Genomic DNA, 24,748 nt, shown 5'->3' on the forward strand with positions numbered 1-24,748 from the left:
CCTTCGCCCTCAGTCTGTGTGCCAGGGCGCCGGAGCCTGGCTGGCAGTCCTGAGGCCAAAGCGAAGCCTGGGAGAGTGTTCTCAGGGGAACTTCCTAGAAAAATTAAAAAAAAAAAAAAAAAAAAAAAAAAAAAGGGGTGGGGGTGAAGAATTTCAGGTCGGAAAGGGGTGGGGAGAGCCCAAAGCGGGAGGGAGCAAGCTCTTTCCAGCAGGAGCAGAGGGTGCCGGGGCGGCCTGGGCTGGGGAGCCCCCCGCGCGCCTCTGCCACCTGCCCACGTGCGCGTGAGCCGCGAGCGGAGCCCGAGGCGGGAGCCGCAGAGCAGCCGCAGGCGGGGACCCGGGGCGCAGGGGCCGGGCGCAGGGGCCGCCCACCCGCGGGGAGCCGGAGAGCCGGGGAGCGCGCCCGGGAGGCGGCGGCGGCTGCGGCGGCGGCGGGGCTTCCCCGGGCTTCCCCTCCCCTCCCGTCCGCTCCCCTCCCGGGGCCGCGGGCGCACGGCGCGGACCGGGGGCGGAGGCGGCGCTCGGCGCCAGGGCGCGGGGACTCCCCCGGGCGCCCCCAGCTCGGCGTCGGCGAGCCCCGGCGCCCCCCCGCCCCCGCCGCCCGCTCCCGCCCGCCTCCCGCCCCCGCCCCCGCCCCCGCCCGCGGCCTGGAGCGCGCCTCCCTCGCCGCCCCGGGTCTGGCGAGCCGGCGCCGGTCGAGCCGCGAGAGCCGCCGCGAGCACCCGCCGCCGCCCCGGGAGCTGCTCCGGCCGCGCCATGCGGGAGCTGGCCATCGAGATCGGGGTCCGCGCCCTGCTCTTCGGGGTCTTCGTGTGAGTAGCGCTGCGCGGGGGCGGGGGCGGGGGCGCGGCAGGGGGGACCCGCGCACCGAGCGCCTCGGCGCCCCAACTTTGTTTGCGCCACCGCGTCCCTTCGGGGCCTGGATTCGAGGGCTCCCTCCCGCCGGTGCCCGGGACGTGTCCTCCGGGGCCCTCCTGGTTCCCTCCCGGGGACCCGGGCGCCGAGGGACCGCGGGAGCCGGCCTGACCCTCGCCCCCCACCCCCTCGCTGCGCACAGCGGCCCGGGGAGTCGCGGCTGCTCCGGGAGGCGGGAAGTTTCGCCCCGGGAGCGACCTGCGAGCCCGCCGTCGGCAGCCCTGCCTCCTCCGGCCCTTCTCGCGGGGGCCCGGCTCCGTCTCCATCCGTGTCCCTGGCTTGGGCGCCCGCGGTTCGGATGAGCCTTTTCCCCCAGGAGACGTTTGCGGTACTTCTCCGGCTGGAAAACTGTTGCGGGGGGCGGCTCGGGAAGTCGGGGGCCTCGGCCCGAGGTGCGGAGCCCGTGGCCGCCGGGGGTGCGCGCGGGGGCCCCCGGGGACAGCCGCGAAATGCCCCCGGTGCCTCCGAGCGCCTGCACCTGGAAGCGGCGATCTTGGGAAGAGGGGGGGTCTCCCGCACAGGCCCTTTCTGAGATGCCTGAACCCCAGGGCGCCCCGGGAACCCGCTGCCCAGGGGCCTCCCCTCCCGGGCCCAGCGGCAGGGAGCTGTCGCGTCTCCGCCTCCCGGATGCAAGCCCCGAACGCACCACCCGCTCAGACCCACGCCGCAGCCCCCGGAGTCTCTTGTCCCCCCGGGTACCCGCACCTGCACTTGACCCTACGTTAGCTGGTCAGTTTCCCTTTTGCTCCTCGGCCCGTGGCTGTTTTCTGACCCGATTTAAATATTAAAGTTGCATGAACTTTCTGGACTTGCCGGGTTCTTTTAAAAAGCCCATGCAGCCCTTCCAAACAGGAGGCCCCTCTCTGGCCTCTTGCCCCAATCCGGAGTCATTGATGGCAGGTGGGAGGCTGTGAGTTGACTTCTGTTCCTGCAGCCCAGGGTATACACATGGAAAGAAAGACCCTTTCTTGCATGTTTTTCTTCACTAGGGATTAAATTCATCCAGAGTGTTTATTCACATCATCATAAAGGGCGGTGAGTTCCCCCAGATGCAGGCAAGCCCCCTCTCCCAGCTTCTGACTAAACACTGCTGTTATTCAGTTCGGAAAAAGGAACGAGAACTTCAGTTGGGTTTTGATGCATTTGGGAAAACAAACATCACTTTTCCCTCCTCTTTCTCAGTGTTTCTACCTTTGGACCATACATTAAAACTAGTGATTGCCGTGTGATCACATGGGGACAGTTTCCAATTGGCAGATAGGCCAAATCCCGTTAAATTATCATGTGATGGAAATGATAAAATAGTGTTCAGTGCACAGTAGGATTTAACATTTGTTTGGTGAATGTGTGTGAGAGTGATGCTGAAATAAAGTGAGGTAGGCTCGCAGGCTGCTTGGTTTGATTGCTGCTGGGAATTGTCAGATGAAAAAAGGGTCCGACGGTAGGCAAGTATTTATAGTGTTTTCAGATTTCCCTTCACATATCTCCCAAAACATTCTTGAGATGTTTACAAATATGTGATGGTCTGTGCAGTGGATTTGAAAATGTGATAATTATTGTTTTACGTGCTTTTTGCTTCCTCAAAGAATGTTATGTAAAAATCAGACAGGCAGTTTGTATTCTTTGCTCTCAACTTCCCCTTTGTATTAAGTAATGGGGGGAATCGGCCCTCACCCAAAGGGAAACATTTGGGCGTTGATGGTGTTTCTGGATGGTTCCCTGATTTCATATCAATTGGAAATATTAACAGTGTGTCCAATGTGTGGCTCTTTTACCAGCAAAGACCAGCTTTGGTATCACTGGGAGACTCCCGGGGTGGGACTCTTGGATGTTCAGATGCTGTTATCATTGGCAGATAACGACTTCCGGAAGGACAGGCTGGGCGCACACAGATACAGATGACCCTTTGTTTTTCTAGATAAGCTTCTGGTGAGATGACTTGTGTGAGTTTTATTTTTCCTTTTGCCATCGCTTGTCTGATGGCAAGATTCAGTGGTTTGTACTCACCTGCTCATAAAGATGGTGGTCTCGGTAGCAGGGCCTCACCTGAGTAGGTTGAGAAAGTCCCTCCGGGCAAACTGAATCCACTTTTGCTGCTGCTGTAAAATTCATCATCTGCTTCTGTTTGGTGTATGTACCCTATTTCTCAGGATAACAGAATAATTTTTTTCTGGGGGAAGATACCTTGCTTCTTTGCAAGCTTGTGCCTCTCGGGGAGTATCACCTGTATGCAGGCTTATTCCCGGATTGCATTTGCTCAGTGTGACAGCAGGATCCCACCACCTGATGCCCACATGCCCCTGTGGATTTGAAGGTAGCACTAATGAAATGCAGTTTGGGACCTTTAGGCTGTAGGGTTATATGCGTTTCCTTTCTCTTAGGGAACCGGTTCTCTGTCTCTAGGCCAGGTTTAGTGGTAAGGTTTGGTGATTCAGGATCCCAAGAGAATGCTCTCCAGGAAACCCCCTGTAGGTCATCCAAGAAGTGAGCAGCGCCTTTTGGGCAGCCCTCCTAAGAAGTTCAAACCAGTGGGAAGAAAATTAGTAACAGGTGATGCCAAGTCAGGGCTGGCACATAAAGCTGAATCTAAAAGGAAAAAAAATTGGTTAGAGGACCCCAGTGTTTAGGAAAAATCAAAGTATTATGTGGAGCTTTGGGGCTGCATTTAGTGCTTGGAAGCTGGCTTGGAGGACTCTTTGCTCTTACTTGAGGACTGTGGGCAGAGCAGAGAGAAGGAGCTCCGGTGGGCTTCCTCCATCCTGTTGCCACCTAAGACTCCAGCAGACAACCTGTGAGCTTTTACGTACATGCGAAGCCAGCCCCAGACCTCAGCGAGCAAGCGCAGTGTGGATACAAGGTGGTCAGTCAGCAGCCCCGCAGGCAGCGCTGTAAGACCGGTAGTATATTAGCTCCTGTTTTACTACGATCGCCAGTACGGTGAGTGCCATTTATTGAAGGTTTATTATGTTCCAGGCGGTAACGAAGACAGTCACACGGACCACTTACGCCTCATACACACCTGATGGAGGGGGTATATTGGGCGTTGTGCTCATGCATGAAGAGGCTGACACACAGACAGATTAAGAAGCCGCCCAAATCACAGAGTTAAGAAGGGCAGCTCCGAATCTAAATCTAGATGCTCCTTCTGCGTCATCTGGACTCTCAATAACCTTGCTGTACTTCTTCAGAAGAAGTAACAGCTGGTGTGGGGCTCTCAGGGGTGTACTGTGCAAAAGGCATTCTGTGGGACTGCTCTTGTCTCACTTGAGGTGGACACTTCACTCTCCCCACTTTACAAATAAAGAAACCAAGAAAGGATAAATGGCTTGTCTGAAGACACTCAGGTAGCAGGAGGTATAGTCTGGATCTGAACAGGCAGTTGACTCCATGTCCCGAGGCTCCCAGCTGCTGAGATAGAATGTGTCCAGCACCAGGCCTCTGGAACTAGAGCGAAAGTGACCGCATCCTAGAAGCCATCCCCTTATGTGACCTGTTGTCTCTGGAGGAGCAAATGGAACGATGTGTGGAAAGAGCTGTCACTGGTTCTCACATCGGGCTCTTTGGGTGGTGATTGTGGTTCCCATTCCCTACGAGATGGAATTAGGGCATGTTACAGATTTTGAAGGGTCTTCTTTAGATCTCTGGAGCCCAGAGGGTGAGATATGGAAAGTTCCAGGTCAGAACCTAAGTGGTAGTATTAAAGAACTGTTGGCCTATACACTTCTGCCCCTATCGGCCCTTGCCTTAGGACATCAGTTTGTCCGGAAAACCCTTTATTTTTAGCACTGCAGATAGGGCCCTGGAAATATGATGACAATCAGAAATGCTGATGGAGGGGGAAGGTGATCAGCCTATTTCACCTGTGAACGTGGGTTTCCTGGGGTCCTCAGGCCCTCCCTCCTCCTCTCTCTCCCCTCTGTGACTCCAGGTAGCCCCCTGTCTGGGATGTCTCCCTAGGAGCTGTGGTTCTGCTTGGGAGACCAGGTTGCTCAGGTAATGAATGGTGTTTCCCTCAACTCAGATCAATCCTGCATCCTTCTTGGAGCACTTCCTATGTAGGGGGCGTGTGTCGGGTGCCGGGGATGTTTGAAAAAGGAAGGCGAGGGGGCCTCCCGGGAGCTCACAGATTGGCCAAGTGAGCACACAGTGGACCACTATTTGTTATCTTCCCCAGTGTAATCACAGGCTTTGAAAGTTTGGCCTTCAAACATTTGTATCTTTCATCCCGTTGACAGATAGATGCTTCTTTGGCATCTTCTAGGCGCAAGCACTTGTCCTATTTACTTTCCTTCCCCTTCATTGCTACACTGTGGTTGGAATAATTCCAAACAGACACAGGGGAACTTGGCACATTAGCTGGTCCAGGTGATTTGCTTGAGGGCACTGGCTGTCAGGTAGGTTTTTGGAATATTGACAGAAACCACCATATCTTTCATTATTACCCCTAAGAGTCCTGTCTAGGGCTGTAGGCCAGAGACAGTTGTGGTAGTTGGAGCAAAGTGCTCAGTTTATTGAGACGGAGGGATTAATTAGTCCTGGGAGGGGTGAGGAGGAGACAGGTGCCAGGGAAGGCTGCCCAGAGCTGGCATCTCACCTGAGTCTTGAGCATCCAGTGGCAGGTATGAAGGGCCCGGACCAAGGACGTCCCTATGGACAAGTGTCTGGAGCAAAGGCTGGGAGGTTTAGAGGCAGATTTTGGGTGGGGATCAAGTCACCAGGTGTGGGTTTGGAGGCGGCAGGAGATGGGTCTGGGACAAAAATGTGGATGATCTCCATGCCCTACAAGGAAGCACAGACATCCCTTCAAAGCAGTAACTGGGGGGGCCTGGGGAGGTTTGCAACAGAAAAACATCATATCTAGACACTTGCCCAGTGGTGGAAAGCGATGGCTCGGTCCACAGGACCTGTTTGCTTTTGTGACAGGTGATAGTACCCAGCCCTGCAGGTGCCGCTGTGTTCCAGTGTGCTCTCCGGGGGCCTGTGTTTTATTCCACCTTGTGTTGCGGTCAGCTGGCTCCAAGTCTGGCTCCAGACTGCTTACTCTTGGGCTGTGCGGGTGGGGGCCGTCTCGTTATCTGTGTCGCTTTCTTTATATTCCCAGCCAGGCCTTGGCACGAATGTGGTCGGTGCCTCACGAGTGCTCACCAGATTGCACTCAATTTCTGGTGGTCCCTTGGAGCCATCTGCCTCAGTGCTGGACACGGCTTCCCCAAGGCCGGTTTGCTGCACGTCTGCATCAGGTTTGCCCGGGGCTTGGTTCACACTTAACTGAATCAACATGTAGGACGGAGTCCTGGGAATCTGCATTTTTAAGAGGGGCTCCTTCTTTCCACCACATTTGGGACCTACTGACGTGCAGTCTAGACCATCTCATGGTAGGAGGGTCTCCTCTGGGTCTTTTCTCCTTCTGGCCGCGCAGGAGACTACCCTTCCTAAAGCCCTGCCATTAGGTGGGGCCGTGAGGACCTTGAGGCAGTGTGAGTCCCCTTAGCGGCCTGTCATTGTCCTTCTCTGTTGGTGGCGAGCATGGAGCTATGTGTTAGGATGACAGAGCTGCAGCACGCAAGCAGCGGGACAGCTGCCCTGGAGAGTCGAGCCATTGGCAGCTGACTTTGTGGGACAGAAGGAAACTTTCTGTGTTAACGACAATCTGGGGGATTCATTAGCTATTGGGAAACAAGTCTGTTCCATCTGATGATACACCTGGAATAGGTCTGCTTGCTCTCTAGAAGCAGAATCATCCGGGGCAAAGTGGCATAACGAAAGCCCATGGACGTTGGGGCCAGGCAGGTCTATGTGTGGATTTTGGCTCTGCCACTGACTAGCAAGTTGCCTCAAATCCCTGAATCTCATATTTCTTCGTGTGGGAAATGGGAACAATACTCACCTTCACTGGACATTAGGAGATAAGATGCTTTAAGTGCCCACAGTACGCAGAACAAAAATTAGATGCCTTCTCCCCACCCCTCTGTTCCTTACAGTCTCAGAACAGCATTGTAGCATCATGGTCACGTCCGTGGCCTTTGGCATCGGTTTCTGAGGCCTGAATCCTGCTTTTGACATTTCTCAGTTGGGTGAGCCTTTCAGGAAAGTATTTATCCAGCTTAGATCCTCAGTTCCCCATCTGCTCGACAGGAATATTAGCAGGCCCCATGAGTGAGAGTATGAAGTGAGAGCATATTCAGCTCATCACGGGTGCTCAGCAAATGGTAATGTTATGGCCACTGTCCTTTTATTAAGATAAATCCATAATATACACTCAAGAGAAGTGCTATGGGTAATGACACTCTGATTACAAATGATTCACTATAGGATTTCCATAAAATAATCAACTTGTTTAAACATATTGCCAAAGATTCCTTTCAGTCCCCGTCTGTGAAGTGTGTAACTTGCCATGAGCTCATGCACTGAGTCGTACCCCATAGAGCAGGGTGGGTGGCTCGCTGTCTAATGAAGGGGTGGGCTCAGCACTGTACTTTCTCATGGGTCACTTAAATTGCTGGCTACTTACAAGAGTGATTTTAGGACATTGAATCAGAAGTGGTATTAACATAATTGCCTTGGACCATGTGGAAGGAAAATGCTGCATTCCTATCATTTACTTCCAAGTCTATGCTCATCACCAGGGCTCGGTCAGAAGCCCGGTGCGGGGAGTTTCCCATCAGACACCCTCTCCATCCCCAGCGGGTGCTGGGCTGAGTGCGCTGAGCACCTCTTCCCTCCCTGGGGAGGCTTCTGCTTTGTCATCTGATAAATGAAGCTGCCTTCTGTTTGAAATATTATTTGCCACTGTACAGTGAGTCTGCTGAACCCAGAATTCTGAGAATTGATGATGTTTTGCCACAGGGAGATAAATGCTTGTAACACAGCCAAAAGGAGATGATGAGTTTCAAAACCTGTAGGTAAAGTTATCTCAATTAGTTATAAAGATTGTGCCTTTTATGAACCACACAAGGCTCATAAAAGTTCCCCGCCTCTATGTTCCTATAATAGCGTTTTTAAATATGAAAATTATCTTAGTCATAGTGATTTCCTTCAAAAAGATAATCTTGGTGCTCTGTGAATGAATTAGAAGCCCTGGTTCACGGTGAGGAGGTGGATTCACATAGAACCATACCTACCAGTGTGTTCTCATCATTCGGCTAAAGGCACAGAGGTATAGAGGAGCTTGGGGATGTCTGGGATGGGCAAGCAGGAAGCAAAGAGAATCTGGGACTCTGAGCCCAGGGATGGCCGCATCACCGCCTTTCAGTATGTGACTGTGAAAAACTGTCCTGCAGAGGTGAGGGACTGGTTGTTATTCTGTCTCCACTGAAGACAAAGGATCAAGAAACAGGGTCAGAAGCTGCAGGAGCATCTAGGTTGGTTTTCAGAAAGGTAGCAGTCTGCCAATCAATGCCAGACATTTCTTTTCTCCTTTACCGGAGGGTTTTAAAAAAAACACATTTTTTTTTTTATTAAAGTATTAGTTTGAACCATATGCAGTTGCTGATATTTGACTGTTTTGACCTACAAAAACAGGAATTGCATTTAGTTCAACCTAAAAATAATATACACAAGGAAAAAAAATGCATGATTTATAATTGCATGGCTTGCCAGAATACCCTCTACCCATCAAACCCCATCCCACTGCCCCCGCTCCCCCGGCCCCACCACCCTGACTTCTAACATCATTTTTGAAGTCCAGGTGAATGAAATCATATGGCGTGTACTCTTTTGTGTGACTGTTGTGCTCAGCATATTTTGGAGATTTATCTGTACTGTACTTAGTTGTAGTTTGTTAATTCTTATTGCTGTAGAGCATTTCATGGCATGACTGTACCCCTTTCTCTACTGATTTTACTGATTATGGATATTTAGGTTATGGTTGGTTTGGGCTATTATGCATAATGCTGCAATTGTTTTTTTGGTGAACATATTTGTAATTTCTGTTGGATGCATACCTAGGTGTGGAAATGCTAGGTTATTCATTTGAGGTTTTTAAGGAAGGATTTGGCCTTTCTTTGTCGAGTTGTGCTTTTGAAATGGAGATGTAGTTTGTATTCTTCTCTACTCTCCATCTGTTGAGCAACTATTCTGTGAGAGCCCCTGGTAGTCCTGGTGAATGACATGAGGAAACCAAGATCTGGGTCCTTACTCAACAGGTGGGTGGGCAGCATGGCACCCTAGTCAGTGTAAGGATTTTGGAATTATTTCCTGACTGCTGATTGTAAAGATATGCCCTAGCTTTCTCATCTGCAAAGTGGGGACCAAACAATCACCTACCAGGAGGCTGTAAAGATGAAGTAATATAATGGCCACAGGGGCTTGCTACAAAACTGGCACATAGTAGGAATTAAAGCCAATCTCCCTCCCTTGCTTCATCTTTTTTCCTTCCTGGGGGGAGATGGAGATGGAGGTCAATGAAAAAAACCCCTAATATCACAATGTAATAATAATAATAATAATAATAATAATAATAATAATAATAAGAATACAGCTCTCAGTACCACAGGAAAGCTGACCTTTGAATTAGGATTTAGAAAGTTTGGGGAAGTATTCTGAATAATCTTTCAGGAAGTCATGGAGAGGAAGAAATGGCTGATACATATATATGTGTAGATTATCTTTTAATTGACCTATACCTCCCCTTTGGTTGTAGAGGGCAGAAAGGAGAGGAGCTTTAACACTTAGTATGAATCAGCTTTGTTTTAGGCACTTGTCACACCTTAGATGATTTACTCTTTGCAGCCTCCCAGAAGGTGATATTGTTGTCCTGATTTACAGAGTTAAGAGTTAATGCTCCTCCTATACAGAAAGCTCTTACCAATCAATAAGAGAACTCTTTAAAAGAAAAATGACAGCAGAACTAACAGAGAACTAACAAGTGTACAAATAACGAATACACCTTGAAAACTGTGATTTCCATAGAAATGCAAACTGTGCATCTGAAAACAGCAGAATAACATTGCATATGCTTTTTATTGTTCCAGGACAAAAGAATGCGCAGCCGTTGAAGCTAGTAATGTAGACAACTATTTGTTGACTTGGGAAGATATCCATTACTGTTGTTAAGTGATAAAAAGTAGGTTACATAAGTGTGCATAATGCTACTTTAATGTGGTAATGTAATAAAATCAATTTGTGTTTGTATCTGTAAGAAAAAAGAGCTATAAAGATATACAACAAAATCTTAACGGTGGTTATTTTGGGGTAATGGGATTATATAACATTTGCTTTTTTCTTCATACTGTTTATGGTCCACATTATTTTACAGTAAACATTTATTACTTTCGTACATAATCACAAAAATCAATATCGTGAAAGGAACCATAAAGGAAAGGGGGGGAATTGAGTGGGGAAAAATTAGAGAAAAAGACAAACGATGAGAGACTTCTAACTCTGCAAAATGAACGGGCGGGGGTGGGGGGTTTGCAGAAGGGGAGGAGGTGGGTGGGGAGATGGGGTAACTGGATGACCGGCATTAAGGAGGGCATGTGATGGGATGAGCACTGGGTATTATACTATATGTTGGCAAATGGAATTCAAATTAAAAAATTTAAAAAATCAGTATAGAAGTTTCCTTTTATGGGGGAGAAAGAAGCTAATGAAACAGCCTTAGATAGGGCACTGGGTGATTCTTTTGTGATTGCTTTAGAAATATCTGAAGTGGGAAAGTGTTGAAAAATCAACCTTTTAATGTATTTTTTAAAAGATTCATTTATTTATTTGAGAGAGAGAGAGAGAGAGTCCATGAGCATGAGCACAGGGCGGGTGTGGTGAGGGGAGGGGCAGGGAGAGAGAATATTCAGCCACTGTCTGCTGAACACAGAGCCAGAGCTGGGACTTGATCCCACAACCCTGAGATCATGACCTGAGCCAAAACCAAGAGTCAGACACTTAACTGAGTGAGCTACCCAGGCACTCCTCAACCTTTCTATATTTAATATCAACTGAAATATTGGAAGGAAAACCAGAAAGAGGAGATTAGCACTCAGATGTGCAAGATTGTAGTGAAGCAGCTGTGATCTGAGGCTGCAGGTGGGATTGTAAACAGACATAACCCCAGGTATTGCAGTGCACAGCCTGAAATTATTCCTGCCTTTTGACTTAAGAACTGTTAGAAAAATATGTTGAGGCACTAATGTGCCTCATGTATGACGCATCCTCATGTATGAAGATATCCATTGCTGTTTTCCATACAAAGCAAATATATTTGTCAAAAAAAGAAAATAAATTAAAACTCACATGGTGAACACTTGAATAGTTTGATAAATTATGGACAGGCAAGAGTACTATATGTCTACTAAAAATCATTTGGAGAATCAGGAGGAAACATGGTAACATTTTATGGTGTAATAGTTGAGGGGAGAAAGGAAAATAGATCTCAGAATCAAAACTATGGGAAATATGTTTGATTTGGACACATATTAGAAAGGATTACACAAAAGTGTCTATATGTGGTGGAAATGGATGTTTCTCCTCACTGAAACATTTTCTTTAAGTTATAAAATCATTGTGAATTTTTTTTTTTAAGATTTATTTACTTATTCATGAGAGACACACACAGAGAGAGAGAGAGAGAGAGAGAGGCAGAGACACAGGCAGAGGGAGAAGCAGGCTCCTCGCAGGGAGCCTGATGTGGGACTCGATCCAGGGACTCCAGGATCAGGCCCTGGGCTAAAGGCGGTGCTCAACCGCTGAGCCACCCAGGCTGCCCCAAATCATTGTGAAAATTAAAGCAATACAAAAAGTGTAAGCTTTCACTCCTGTTGCCAGCTCCATTCCCTTCACTTTTTATTTTATTTATTTTATTTTTTAAAATAATTTTTAAGTAGGCTTCCTGACCAATATGGGGCTCAAACTCAATGACCAAGAGTTGCATGCTTTGCTGACTGAGCCCAGCACCCCTCCTTTCACTTTTTAAAGTCAAATTTTTAAGCAGTGTGTACTCTTGTGTGAGTATTTTGCTTGGCACATTTCTGAGATTCATCCATGTTGTGCTTAACTGTAGTTCATATATATGCATGTGTATATAACATATTTTATATATATTATATATTTGCATGTAACAAAAATGCAAGTAAATATAAAGTTTAATAAAAAACTGAGAACAAAAAAAACTGAGAGCACATTTTATCTAGAGTTGAATTTTTTTTTACTTACTTTAGATCAGCTTGAATCTTTTGACTGGCCCTGTGGTGTTTCATCATGTTAACCTATTCATGGAATGTTCAGGTGTTTTCATTTTTTGCTACAACAAACAATGTCGCAATTATGCTTAGATCCTAGCACACCTATAAAAATATTGCTATGATAGACTTTTGCAGGTGAATTTTTTTGGTCAAAGGCCATGTGTATTTTAAATTCTGACGGACGCTGCCAAATTGTCCATCCAAAGGGCTAGACATGCTTACATTCTGTATTTTTGACATCCTTGCCAAAGCTGGATGTTGGTAATGTTTTATATTTATACCACAGGACAGAGTATAACATTTGCGTCTTTTCACTTGTGTATTGGCAATTGGTGTTTCTTTTTTTTTTTTTTAATTAAGTTTAATTCCAGTATAGTTAGCAGTGTTCTATTAGTTTCAGGTGTACAATATAGTGATTCAGCAATTCCATACATCACCCAGTGCTCATCACGACAAGTGCATCCTTTAATCCCCATCATTTATTTCACTCATCCCCCACTCCTCTTCCCTCTGGTGACCATCAGTTTGTTCTCTGTGGTTCAAAAATCTATTTCTTGGTTTGTTTCTCTTTTTCCTTTGTTTATTTGTTTTGTTTCTTTACTTGCACATGTGAGTGAAATATGGAATTTGTCTTTCTCTGACTTATTTCACTTAGCATAGTACTCTCTATTTCTATTCATGTCATTGCAAATGGCAAGATTTCATTCTTTTTATGGCTGAATAATATTCCATGGTGTGTGTGTGTGTGTGTGTGTGTATGGATAGATAGATAGATACCACATCTGCTTTATCCATTTACCTATGGATGGACACCTAGGCTGCTTCTATAATTTGGCTATTGTATCTAATGTTGCTATAAACATAGGGGGTGCATGTATCCCTTTAAATGAATGTCTTTATATTTTTTTAGTAGATAGGCAGTAGTGCAATTATTGGATCTGTTTTTAACTTTTTTGAGGAAACTCCATACTGTTTTCCACAATGGCCACACCAGTTTGCATTCTCACCAGCAGGTTCGAAGTTCTCCACATCCTTGCCAGCACTTGTTTCTTGTGTTAATTTTAGCCATTCTGACAGGTGTGAGGTGATATCTCATTGTGGTTTTGATTTGCATTTCCCTGACAATGGGTGATATTGAGAATCTTTTCATGTGTCTGTTGGCCAATTTGTATTTCTTTAGTGAAATATCATTTCCCTTAATCCATGCTTTTACTGAATCTTTAAATTTATCTTACTGATGTGTAGGAGTGCTTTATACCTCAAAGATATGAATCTCTTTTCATAGGTTGCAAATATTTCTGTGTCTATGGTTGACTTTTATTTTATTTTACATTAATTAATTAACTAATTTTATTAAATACACTCCACACTCAGCCCTATTCAGGGCTTGAACTCACAACCCTGAGACTGAGACTTGAGTCAAGATCAAGAGCCAGATGCTTAATCGACTGAGCCACCCAGGTGCCATTATGGTTGACTTTGAAATTTCTTTGCAATTTCTATTATTTAATTTTTTTTCAGAAAGTGCTTGCATGGGGGAAGGGACAGAGGGAGAGAAAGAGAGAGAGAGAGAGAGAGAGAATCCCAAGCAGGCTCCATGCCCATGAACCTGACATGGGGTTCAGTCTCACAACCCTGAGATCATGACCTGAGCTGAAATCAAGACTCAGACAGGTGACTGATTGAGTCATCCAGGTGCCCCTGCAATTTCTATTATTGTGCACATTTTAATTTTTTTGTAGTTAATCTACCAGTTTCTCCCTTTATGGTTTCAGTTTCTGTCCTATTTAGAAGGTCTTTTTCATTGAAAATAGAAACATTCTTCTATATTGTCTAGTATTTTTTTACTTTGTTGTTTAATTGTAATTCTTTAATATATTGGAAATTAATTTTTATGGAGTGAGGTAGAGGATTTAAATTTTTGCTTGTATATTGATTTTCAATTGTGAAATAAACATTGTTTTCTCAGTGATACCATTCTCAGATGCAAATTTCCATCTGCCATGGATTTTCAAGTGAATTCTATTACAAGTTCAATTCTGAAGTATATGGCTCCTTATTTCTGGGAGCAAACATAGCACAGAGGTTAAGACTGTGAGCTCCAGAGCCAGGATGCCTGGGTTCAAAGCACTAATCTTCTATTTACTGTCTAAAAACTTGGAAATGGCTTTATCTTTGTGCTTCAGTTCCCTGGTCTTAAATACAGGGATAATGATGCAGTAATTTCATTGTACTGAGATCAGAGAAAGTGGCTTGTGTGATTTCTGTGTTTTATAATTTGTTATGAATTCCTGTGTGGCCATATACATGGTCAATTTTTCACAAATTTATATAGCTTGAACATAATGAATAGTTTGTGTTTGGTGGGTACAAAGCTCTAAATATATTAAAGCAAGTTAACTGTACTATTCAAATCCTCTGTAGTCTCACTTTAAAAAAAATCATTCTTAATTTGGTCTTTTCCTTGTTAAAGTAATCTCTACATACAACATGGGGTTTGAACTCATGATCCTAATATCGAGTGACATGCTCTACCCCCTGAGCCAACCAGGTGCCCCTAATTTGCTGTTTTTAATGTGAAGATATGCTACCTCTCAACTAGGGTAACTAGAGCATTTACATTTTGGGGGGAAATAACTAATGTTTTGTCATATTGCTGCCAGCTTATTCTGTGCTTTCTTTTTGTGGTGCTTCATTTTTATTTTGTCCACTAATTTCTTGCTTTTTGCTGAATAGTTCAAGTTTTCTTTGCTGCCCTCCTTTTTTTCCTTGAGTGATTTGGAGGTCAGAATTCCTATGTCTACATTTCAGGTTAGTGTCCTTAAATTTTATCTCTTTCTGATGAACCTTTTATCATTAACAAAATTTTCATCTTTGTGTTAATATTCCTTATCTTGGAGTATACTTTATCTAATACAATATATAGCTACATTATATTTCTTGAGATTAATGTCTGCACAGAATATATTTACTATCCTTTTATTTCCAACCTATCTGCATTTTTATGTTTAATGTATGTCTCTTACAAGCAGCATTTGGTTGTGCCTTTTAATTTTATCCAGTATGGTCCATCTCTGACATTTAATTGGAGTGGTTAAGCCACTTACATTTAATGCAATTATTGACATGGTTGAGTTTAAGTCTACCACCTTGTTACTTGTTTTTTATTTGTACTATCTTTTTTTGTTCTTTTTTCTCTTTTCTTTTAGCTTAGTATTTGTTAATATTCCACTTAACTCCTTTATTGTATTTTTAGATACACTTCTTCAAAAATGTAAGCAGTTTCTCTAGAGATTAGAATATGCATTTTTTACCTATTACAATTAAGTTAATATTACATCATTTCAAATTCAGTGTAAAAAGAAAATCTTATGACAGCATTCTTTCATTTCTTTCCTTATGTTTTTGATACATTGACATAGAATTCACTTCTATGTGTAAGTCACATAAAACATTGATTTTTGTCTCAATCGCTATGCCTTTATAGAAATTACATAAAAAAATACCCACATACTTACCATTTCCAGTAATCTTTATTACTTCTTTCAGATTTGGTTTTCCATTTAGGATTATATCCCTTCAACCTGAAGAACTTCCTTCAGCTTTTCTTGTAGGGCATATTTGCTAGAAATAAATTCTCTTGGCTTTTGTTCTGTTGGAATTGCCTTTATTTTACTTTACTTTTGAAAGATATTTTTGTTAGATGTAGAATTCTAGATTGACACTTTTCTTTCAGCAATTTAGAGATGGCTTTGGAATTGTCTTATAGATTCCATTATTTCTGATGAGAAGTCGACTGTCATGGTCATTGTTGCTTTCCTGAATATCACATGTTTTTCCCATTGGCTGCTTTTAAGAGTTTCTTTTCACCTTTGGTTTTTAGCAAGTCAACTCTGATGTGTCCATATTGGTCTTATCGTATATCTCCTGCTTGGGTTCATGAAGTTTCTCAGAGCAATGGTTTGATGCCTTTCATCAGTTAAATATTTATAAGACATTTTTTTTTCAAATATTTCTTCTGCCCTTTTCACTCTCTCCTTTCCTTCTCGTTCAATTACACAGATGTTAGACAGTTTCATATTATTCCACAAGTCTTGAATGCTGTGTTCTATTTTGTCGTTATTGTTATCTCCTCCCTGTGGCTTAGTTTAAGATGATTTCTATTGGCTTATCTTCAGATTCACCTATTCATTTTCTACTATGTCTATTCTGCTGCCACACCCAGGCAGTAAATGTTTTATTTCAGATGTTCATTTTTTTTTCAGTTCCAGAATTTCCATTTGGTTCTTTTTTTAGAGTGTTAGTTTTTTGGTTGATGTTTTCTACTTATGCATCCATTCTGTTTCTTTTACCCTATAATCTTTTAATGTATTTATAATACAAAGTCCTTTTCTGCTAATTCCAATATCAGGATGATCTATGGTTCTGATTTTTTTTCTGTTGAATGTGGGCCATATTTTAGTGCTTCCTTTGCATGTGTAGTATGTTTTTATTGCACATTGGACATTATGAATCATACATTTTACAGAAGCTAGAACACTATTGTCCGCTAAAGAATGTTGAATTTTGTTCTTGCAGGAAGTTAATTTACTGTTGGGTCACCTTCATCCTTACAAACTTGGTTCTAGGCTATGTTTGTGTAAGTTTGTCTTAATTTTGCCTTTGCTCCTAGGGTGCATCTTTTAGTTCTGGGATGTGCTTTTTATTACCGTGGTTTGAGTCTTCTGAGGTTTCAGTAGAAAGTCTAACTTGGAAAAACTTCAAGTCCAAACTCTGTCTCCTGGCAGTGGCTAGCTGCTGAAATTTCTGCTTCACTTTTAGACTATAGCTGTTGCTTTCCAGTGGGGTCCTTGGAGTCTTGTCCTGCACATTGCAATGTCTGAGGTAGCCAATAATTTGAAAGGAATTTGTACACAGAATTTTGGGTCTCTTCCTTGACTAAACTCCTTTTCAGGGATGTTTCACCTTTGTTGCATTATTTAGTATTTTATTTCTATCTGCTTTCTATTTTTCATAGTTACCCCCCAACCTTCTACTTTCTAATTGGTACCCTTTAAGGCTTATCAGCCTGGCTATAGATTTCTTATGTTTTCTTTCTTTTCAATGGTGATTTTTTTGAGAGGGAAGAGATACAAAATGAATGGGTTCAATCAGCCATCTTGAACCAGATGTCTCTAAAAAATTTTTGCAAATTTTTCTTAGACACAATGTTTATGTTTTTTAATATGTAGAATTATATTTTAAAAATTCCATTGACTCTCACTTTTACCCATGAATATTTTTGTGGTTTTCCGAATCATCATTCAGGTGGCTTCTTTTTTGCCTATCTAAAATCCTACCTATTTTCCAAGACTTGGCTCAGAATTTACTTTTCTGGGTTATCTTGCCTGAACATATCAGCCCTGAATGAATATATATAATACTGATGATAGAGTTCTTTGGAAGACCCACATTTATCTTTTGATTTAATGATGGAAATACTTGGTTCCTTAATGTGTTGTCCTTTAATTTAGTTTTGTGGACCAATGAAAAAATTTTTAGTCATGTAATGAGAATGTATTAAACTGGACTTTATTTTTATTTATTTATTTTTTATTGGTGTTCACTTTGCCAACATATGGAATAACACCCAGTGCTCATCCCATCAAGTGCCCCTCTCAGTGCCTGTCACCCAGTCACCCCCACCCCCTGCCCACCTCCCTCTCTACCACCTCTTTAAACTGGACTTTAAAAATATGAACACTTAGTCGTGAAAAATAACACGAAACATAGATGCCTTGCTTTGATTTTTTTTCCCTAACACAAAACGTCCTCTTACTGTTTGATGAAAGTAGCAAACTGGGGTGGTTTGGATATGGGTATGATGATGATGATGATGATGATGATGATGACAGCTAATGTTTATTGAGCACTTAGTGTATGCCAGGCAGTGTGGTGTGGCACTTTATTCCTTAAGCCTTCACACAGCCCTGTGAGATAGAAATTTATAATTCCTCATATTTTTAGGTGAGAAAACCAAGGCTTAGAGATGTTAAAGAACATGTCCAGTGTCACACTGTTAATAAGTGAGATGAAAGTGCTTTCTGTGAAAAATTTAAATTGAGTATTTTATGAGTTGGAATTATTCGTAGCAGATTTGGGTGTGGATGGGAAGGGAAGGGATTGGTAGTGTGGCTTTCTGATAATGGAATGACCCTGACAACCCCAGTGAAATCATGGTCATGAAGGGGATTGATACATACTGAGCAAATGGAACATTGACATTTTACCAGAAGGCACACTGAGTGAATTATATTATGCCCAGTATCTGACCTGACCTGGCTCTAGGCATTGTCTCATCTATCTTTCTCTGTGTTGTCTCCCAGAGGGCCTTACTCAGATCTTCCTTATTGTTCAGGGGCAGAACTGAGCCTAGAACCTCAGTCTCTTGACTCCTGGCCCCACAGGCTCTGTGGCAGGTGACTTCCTTTGCTCCTCCGGAGGCATCGGTTTTGCACATTTGGGCTTGTCTGTTCCCCATCCTGTTGGGATCATTTGAATGCAGGTGTTTTTCTAAACAGCCTCTGTAGGGCAGCTGGTGAGGAGAGCTGCTTTTTATCCAGACAAATTCTTGCTCAAAAGGAAGTCCTTTGGCCAATGTCTCCTCATTTTCTCTACCAAGTCCAGGTATCAGATGAATGAGTTCTAGAAATCCAACGTACGGCACAGTGGTTATAATTAACAATACTGTATTATGTATTTGAAAGTAGCTAAGAGAGTAAATCTTAAATCTTCTCATCACAAAAAAGAAATGATGGTTCAGTGCCATGATGGAGGTGTTAATTAATGCTATAGCAGTAATCATTTTGCAGAATATAAGTGTATCAAACCAACACATCGTGTACCTTAAGCATACACAGTGTCAATTAGATCTCAGTAAAGCTGGAAGAAAGGAAGTCCTGACAGTTCCCCTTCATGAATTTATCACACTTCTGTGGTACTTATGGGGGAGATGTGTCCACGGGCCCAGAGCCCATGGTGATGGGCTCGTGCCTTCAAGTCTGTCCTTTCCCCATGGTCTCTCTGACCTGAAATCTCCTATGACTTTATTTTAAGTATTAGAAAAAGGGGTGAACCTAAAGTTCAGGGGTGGCTGTTTCTGAAGTTTTTTTTTTTTTTTTTTTTAATAAAGTCCAGTTTTAAAAGCTGGAGGGCACCACTCATCACACTGAGAATACCTACAATCTGGATATAGTGTCTGCAGATGGTGACACATCACTTTCTTGGTCCTGTTCCTTTGTCTTGGGAGCAGAAGTGGATTACATAGGGATGGAGACTCTAGTCCCCTTACTTAAGATGGTGTAGAAATCACCCCCATTTCTTCACTTCTGCAGCCATAGATATGTTTTGATTGATTGTGTCCTAATTGATTGTGTCCCATACTGAGCCAGGCCCAGAAACATGAGATGAAGAAGGGCACATGCCTGCCTCACTAGCCCAGGTCATGTCACCAGTGGATGGCAGGGTCTTTGGAGAGCAGGGTGCAGCAGGGCCAGTCTTTCTGGCATGGAGAATTGGCAGTGCAGGATGACTTGCCAGGAGTTACGAGGGTACAATAGAGTGGCAGTGCTCAGAGATGTGACACAAAATGGAGTGAGGACCTCTGGGAGCAGCTTTGCCTCAGGCCAGCTGTGCCCTCCTCTGTGCACACTTTGCTGCTGGCTCTCTAGCCTTGGGGTCTACCCTTAGAAATGCTTTTCCAGGAGTAATAGCTTCTTTCTTTTTGGATGCTTACTCTGTACCAGGTGAGGTTCTTTTTTTTCATAAGCACATTTAATTCATTTTAAGAAAATGTAAAAAGTGAAAAATTCATGCCTAAAATCAGAGTGACCTCATTAATGAAGGTATTACAAAATATATTATTCAACATCAGAAAGTATATTTACTTTTGCAAAAAAAAAAAAATTCAACAGAGCTAACCTGAGAACAGCACAGTCTAATAATTTCACTGACTACATTTTTCATTGTCAAATTGGTTTTGCAAAATATAGTCTACCTATTATTGTTCCACATCACTGTTTTGGATGACCTGGAGAGTTCTCTATGTAAATTAGCAGAAGAGTCAAAATTTAGGATATTTAAAAGAAGTGCGGTTTTATTACTTTGTGGAAATACAATACTAACAATCCTAAATTCTCATAGTGCATCCAGGTGAGGTTCTTATTATGCTTTGCCTGGAATTAGTTCATCTAGTCCTTACAACACCAGCATGAAATGAATGCTACTAACTCTCACTTTTTGGGTGGGGAACTACAGGGCAGGGTCTGTGATCTGTCTGTGGTCATTTGCCTATAGGTGGCACAGGTGAAATGGGCGTTCAGGCTTTCCCAGTTCTGGTAGCTCTTTGTTTCCATTGCTCTCTTGCTGGGTCTGGGTAAGACGATAGCTTTGTCTGCAGCCACTTGCACACTGGCCTCCTGTGTGCTGCACCTGTCATGGATCTTGGTCATAACAAACCCATGGTCAAAAGCAGTTGAGCCTCATGCCAGGGATCTCAGGATCTGGATCCAGACTGCCTGGCATCAGATGCTGCCTCTACCTCTGGATTACTTCAACCTCTCCTTTCTCAGTTTACAAATCTGCAAAGTGGGGATAAAAACAGTACCTACTGGAAACTGTCAGGGAATAAATTCTGGCAGGGTGGTGCCTGGCAGGCAGGGAGCATGCTGTCAGTGTAAGCCATCATCGTCATAATGGCTGGTCTTCATCTAGAAATTTCTCTACCCTTCTTGTCCCATTTTCAGAGCAAAAAGTATTTTTCTTGGCACATTTCATCCCAATGGTTTTCTTGTTACCTTGACCTCATCTTGCCTGTGAGATCCACATGTTTATAAGGTAAACTTGTTTTAGTTTGCCATAATTGTTTCTTTCTTGAACCAGTAAAACGTCTCTCTGGATGTCAGCAGGCAATGTTGGAAAACAGTGCTGCATTAGAATAGCCAACATAAAAAGCATCAAGAGCCTTGGATGAAGCTTGATTAATTATCTGTGTACTTTATGCCTAAAATGTGAATCATGGTTTTCATTTTCCTCTCAAGAACGTGAACTGCCTGCTTTGAATTAATCCAGGAGAACAGTGTTTTAAGAAATTTCGCTGCTGCTTTGTCAGCACCTAGAATTACTGCCTGAGGGCTTTCTTTTTCCCTTTCAGAGAATCTAAAGGTAGGCTGACTACTTTTTGGATTAAGTTTAATTATTTCAAGTTTGAAAAAAAGAAGAGAACAGAACTTTGTGAAGGTTGTATTCCAGAAGGAAGTGTTCCCATTGTCAGTTTGTTTGTTTCTGAGGTGTTTTAAAAAACCACTCTGGTTGGGTTTTCCTGATGGCTGTGTTGGAAAACATGAGCCCCTACCTACAGTGGGAAATCAGAAAGCAAGTCTCATTCTGGAGTGAGCCAGGTTCACACCGAATGGAGTCAAGTCCTAAGTACAAACCACTATCAGACATAAATGAGTCCAGGTCTAATTTCTCTGTGTGGCTTTGGCTTATGGAAGCATTTACTGCCTCCACTGTGAGCTTCTTGAGAGGAGGGCTTTCACTTTTGTGTTCACCACTGTCCCTCACATCCCTGGTATGTCTGGCACATAGTAGATACTTGGGAAATATTGAGCTTTTGCTGAAGTCACCTCACTACAGCTGACACTGCGTCTATGGTAGGAAGGAACTCTTCCAGTTGGGATCACTTGGGCCTGCATACAGGAAGACAGAGGTCAAGGCTTGCCCTTTAGAAGTACAGAGAATCTCAGAGAAGTCATAGGAGGCCATGGGTCACTCAAGTTGGACAACTTTTCCTTCCCAGGAAGAAATGCAATGAGGAAAAGTCCAGGTGCTGCATTGAGATGCCCTTTGGATTCGTGGCTCTGTCAGGTACCCGGGAAAGGTGACTCCTGACCATTTCCATTGGGCTCTGTCATTTAGAGGCTGTGCAGGCTAGCACTAAGCAGGGAAGTGGCAAAGGTGACAGTGTGTTAGTGTGGTCATGTGTGTGTTTGATTAAATATCTCGGCACACACAGTGGTCTCCTAGATCTCCACTCCCTTCAGGGCCCATGTCCAGAGTGGACTATCCACGACCTTCTTGTGGGGGGGTCTTCTGTGGGGTCAGGCTCATTTCCCCAAGCATAGACCCCACACTTAGTCGCTTCCCACCTCTTCCTAAGGCATGGGCTGTTTTGCATGGCTATGTGACCTCTGAGCCAAAGTTTACCTCTTCCAGAACCATAGCTTTTGAGAAAGCTATCTCTGCTAGAATTTTTTCTTTTTTTAATGTTTACTTATGTTTTAAGATTATAAAACAAATGTAGGCTCAGGGCAGGAAACTTCTACAATACAGAGAGAAACATGGGAAGAAAGTGAAATTATTTATGATCCTACTAGCCAAAGAAAACCACAGTTAACATTTTTGTTTGTATTCTTTAAGTTTTTTTTCTCCTCTTCTGCCATAACATGCACAAAAGTTATGCCTTATCTGAAATGCAGCTTTGTAGCCTGCCTTTTCCATTTAGCATTACACCCTCAGTATCTCCCTATGCCAATAAATATTCATCCCCAACTTGCTTTTGTAAAAGCTGTGAAGGTTGGCAGAATAGACTCTGCAAAATATGCCACTTTGGCATAAGGATTATTTTGAGTTGAAGACAGTTGAGAGGAGGCAGAGGAAAGCTCTCTGCCTTCCCCTGCTTTGCCTAAATTTTCAAGAGCGTCCCCCATCTCCTCTGTACCAGGAAGGACAGAAATTGGTCACTGGAGATAACTTCGGACCTTCTCAGTCTGGATATAGCACTGGAGGAATCCATATTACAAACTTCACCAATTTGCTTTTATGTATCATTAGTTTCCTCTCTTATATTGACCCTCGCACAGTTTGCCACCCTTGGAAGTGCTAGAACTCTTTTCCTTTGTCCTTTGGTTTCTCCACAAATTTATTGTTCTTTACTGAGGATGCTGTACAAGCTGGAGTTCTAAGCCACTGCTTAGAGTTACTCATTTTTCCTTGGGTATCTCTCATATGTAAACATGTAGGATACATGTTAATAACTTCCTGTTTGTCTTTCTCTTGTTGACCCGTCTTTTGTCAGAGGAATCCCAGGGAAGATCTCAGATCCCCTACAGCTGCAACACAGTCCATTAAATTAAGGCAAATAGTTTGATACAGTCAGCTTGCTGGTGTTGGACATTACTAGGCTGTCTCTGGGTTTGGGTTGTTGGAAACAACACTATGTTGAAGATTCTGGCTCATGTGTTGCTGTGCACATCTCTGATTTTTTTCTTCGACTTAATTCCTGGATGAAGAATTCCTGGGCCCAAGGGTTTTCCCCCACTAATTCTGCCAAAGGGCAGAGGGTTTGTGCCAGTTTATGTTCCTCCTTGCAGTGCCTGATCTGGCTGGTTCTTTTCAACCTCCCTGCCCAAATGTCCCTTGCTGGAGAAACCTTTACTGAACATTTTGTTCAATGTCCCACTCTCCATTCTGTTGCATTATCATATCCCCTGCTTTAGTTTTTGAATGTACTTATTTTAATCTGAAATAATGTGGTCCATTCTTTATTGGCATCCTTGTTTATTATCGGTCTCTACTTAGCATGTTAAGCCCCGTAAATGCAGGAATCTTGCCTGTTGGGGTCACTGCTCTACGGCAGGGCCTTTCCATCCTTCCTCCATTTCCAGTCTGTGCATCTTGGTGTGCAGGACACGTTTGCTGAATGAAATCGTGTTTGCTAATAACTCAAATTATGCATTTTTGTAAAAAAAAAAAGTCGTTACCTTTATCCTAAAACAAAAGATGACAAACGTAACTTAATTTATTGTTGGTAACCAATGGCCCTCAAGTGGTCCTGTGATTTCTTTTGTTGAGCTAAGGTGTGGGGCACCTTTCTCATGCACTAACTGGGGTTTTTAACTAATGTGGTTTGTTTCTTATAGTTTACTGTCTATAGACAGTATGTTTACTTAAAGCAAGGTGTGTTTCTATAATTTGTAGCTGCTATTCTGCAAGGGGCCTTGAAAGGAGATAGCTGTCTTATTAGAACTGTGTGTAAAAGAAAAGTGAATAGATTTAGCTTGAGGGTCTAAATAGGTCTCCTGTGTTTAAATGCTTGAGTATGGGGCATGCTAGGGTTTTTAAAATTGCTCACTGGTTCTTATAGAGGGATGATGTTGATAAGTTTTGGATGAGTGAGGTATTACAATTCTTGTTACTGAGTTTGTGTCTCCCTTGGGTACAGCTGGAGACTACATCATCTGGCTACTATAGTAGTTAGAGGTTGAACAAGTAGCTCATCCAGAGAGTGCTGGCACTGGCTCTGCATCCGGGGCACAGCTGGAGGATGCTGTCAAGGCCCATGCCTCAGGACTCTGAATCTGACCTCCTCTGTCCAAGGTTTTATCAGCAACTTGGATAAAGACCTAGACAGCAGGCTTATCAAATTTGCGGATGACACAAAACTGGGATGGAAGTCTAATATGTAGGATAATAGAATCAAGATTCATAAAAATCTTGGCAGGAACGATGAGTCTGAAACTAACAAGGTAAACCCTAACAGGATTACATGTGAAGTCTTGCAGCTCACTTCGGCAGAGCCAGCAGCAGCTGCCAGTGACGGGAGAGGCCTGGCTCAAAGG

At 43.6% G+C, this 24,748-nt stretch overlaps 1 protein-coding gene across 2 annotated transcripts in view; it reads left to right on the forward strand.

The window, feature by feature from the left end:
* The first annotated feature begins 660 nt into the window (after positions 1-660).
* The window catches only part of PLPP4 (phospholipid phosphatase 4), a 121,168-nt gene continuing 97,080 nt past the window's right edge, over positions 661-24,748 (forward strand). For both annotated transcript variants that reach the window (XM_025467436.3, XM_025467438.3), the window contains exon 1: positions 661-812. In XM_025467436.3, the coding sequence (XP_025323221.1) occupies positions 757-812 (56 nt within the window). In that variant the 5' untranslated portion in view covers positions 661-756. The remainder of the gene's footprint in view (positions 813-24,748) is intronic.

Source organism: Canis lupus, chromosome 28 (genome assembly GCF_003254725.2).
Source record: "Canis lupus dingo isolate Sandy chromosome 28, ASM325472v2, whole genome shotgun sequence".
In the NCBI taxonomy this organism is placed as follows: Eukaryota; Metazoa; Chordata; class Mammalia; order Carnivora; family Canidae; genus Canis; species Canis lupus.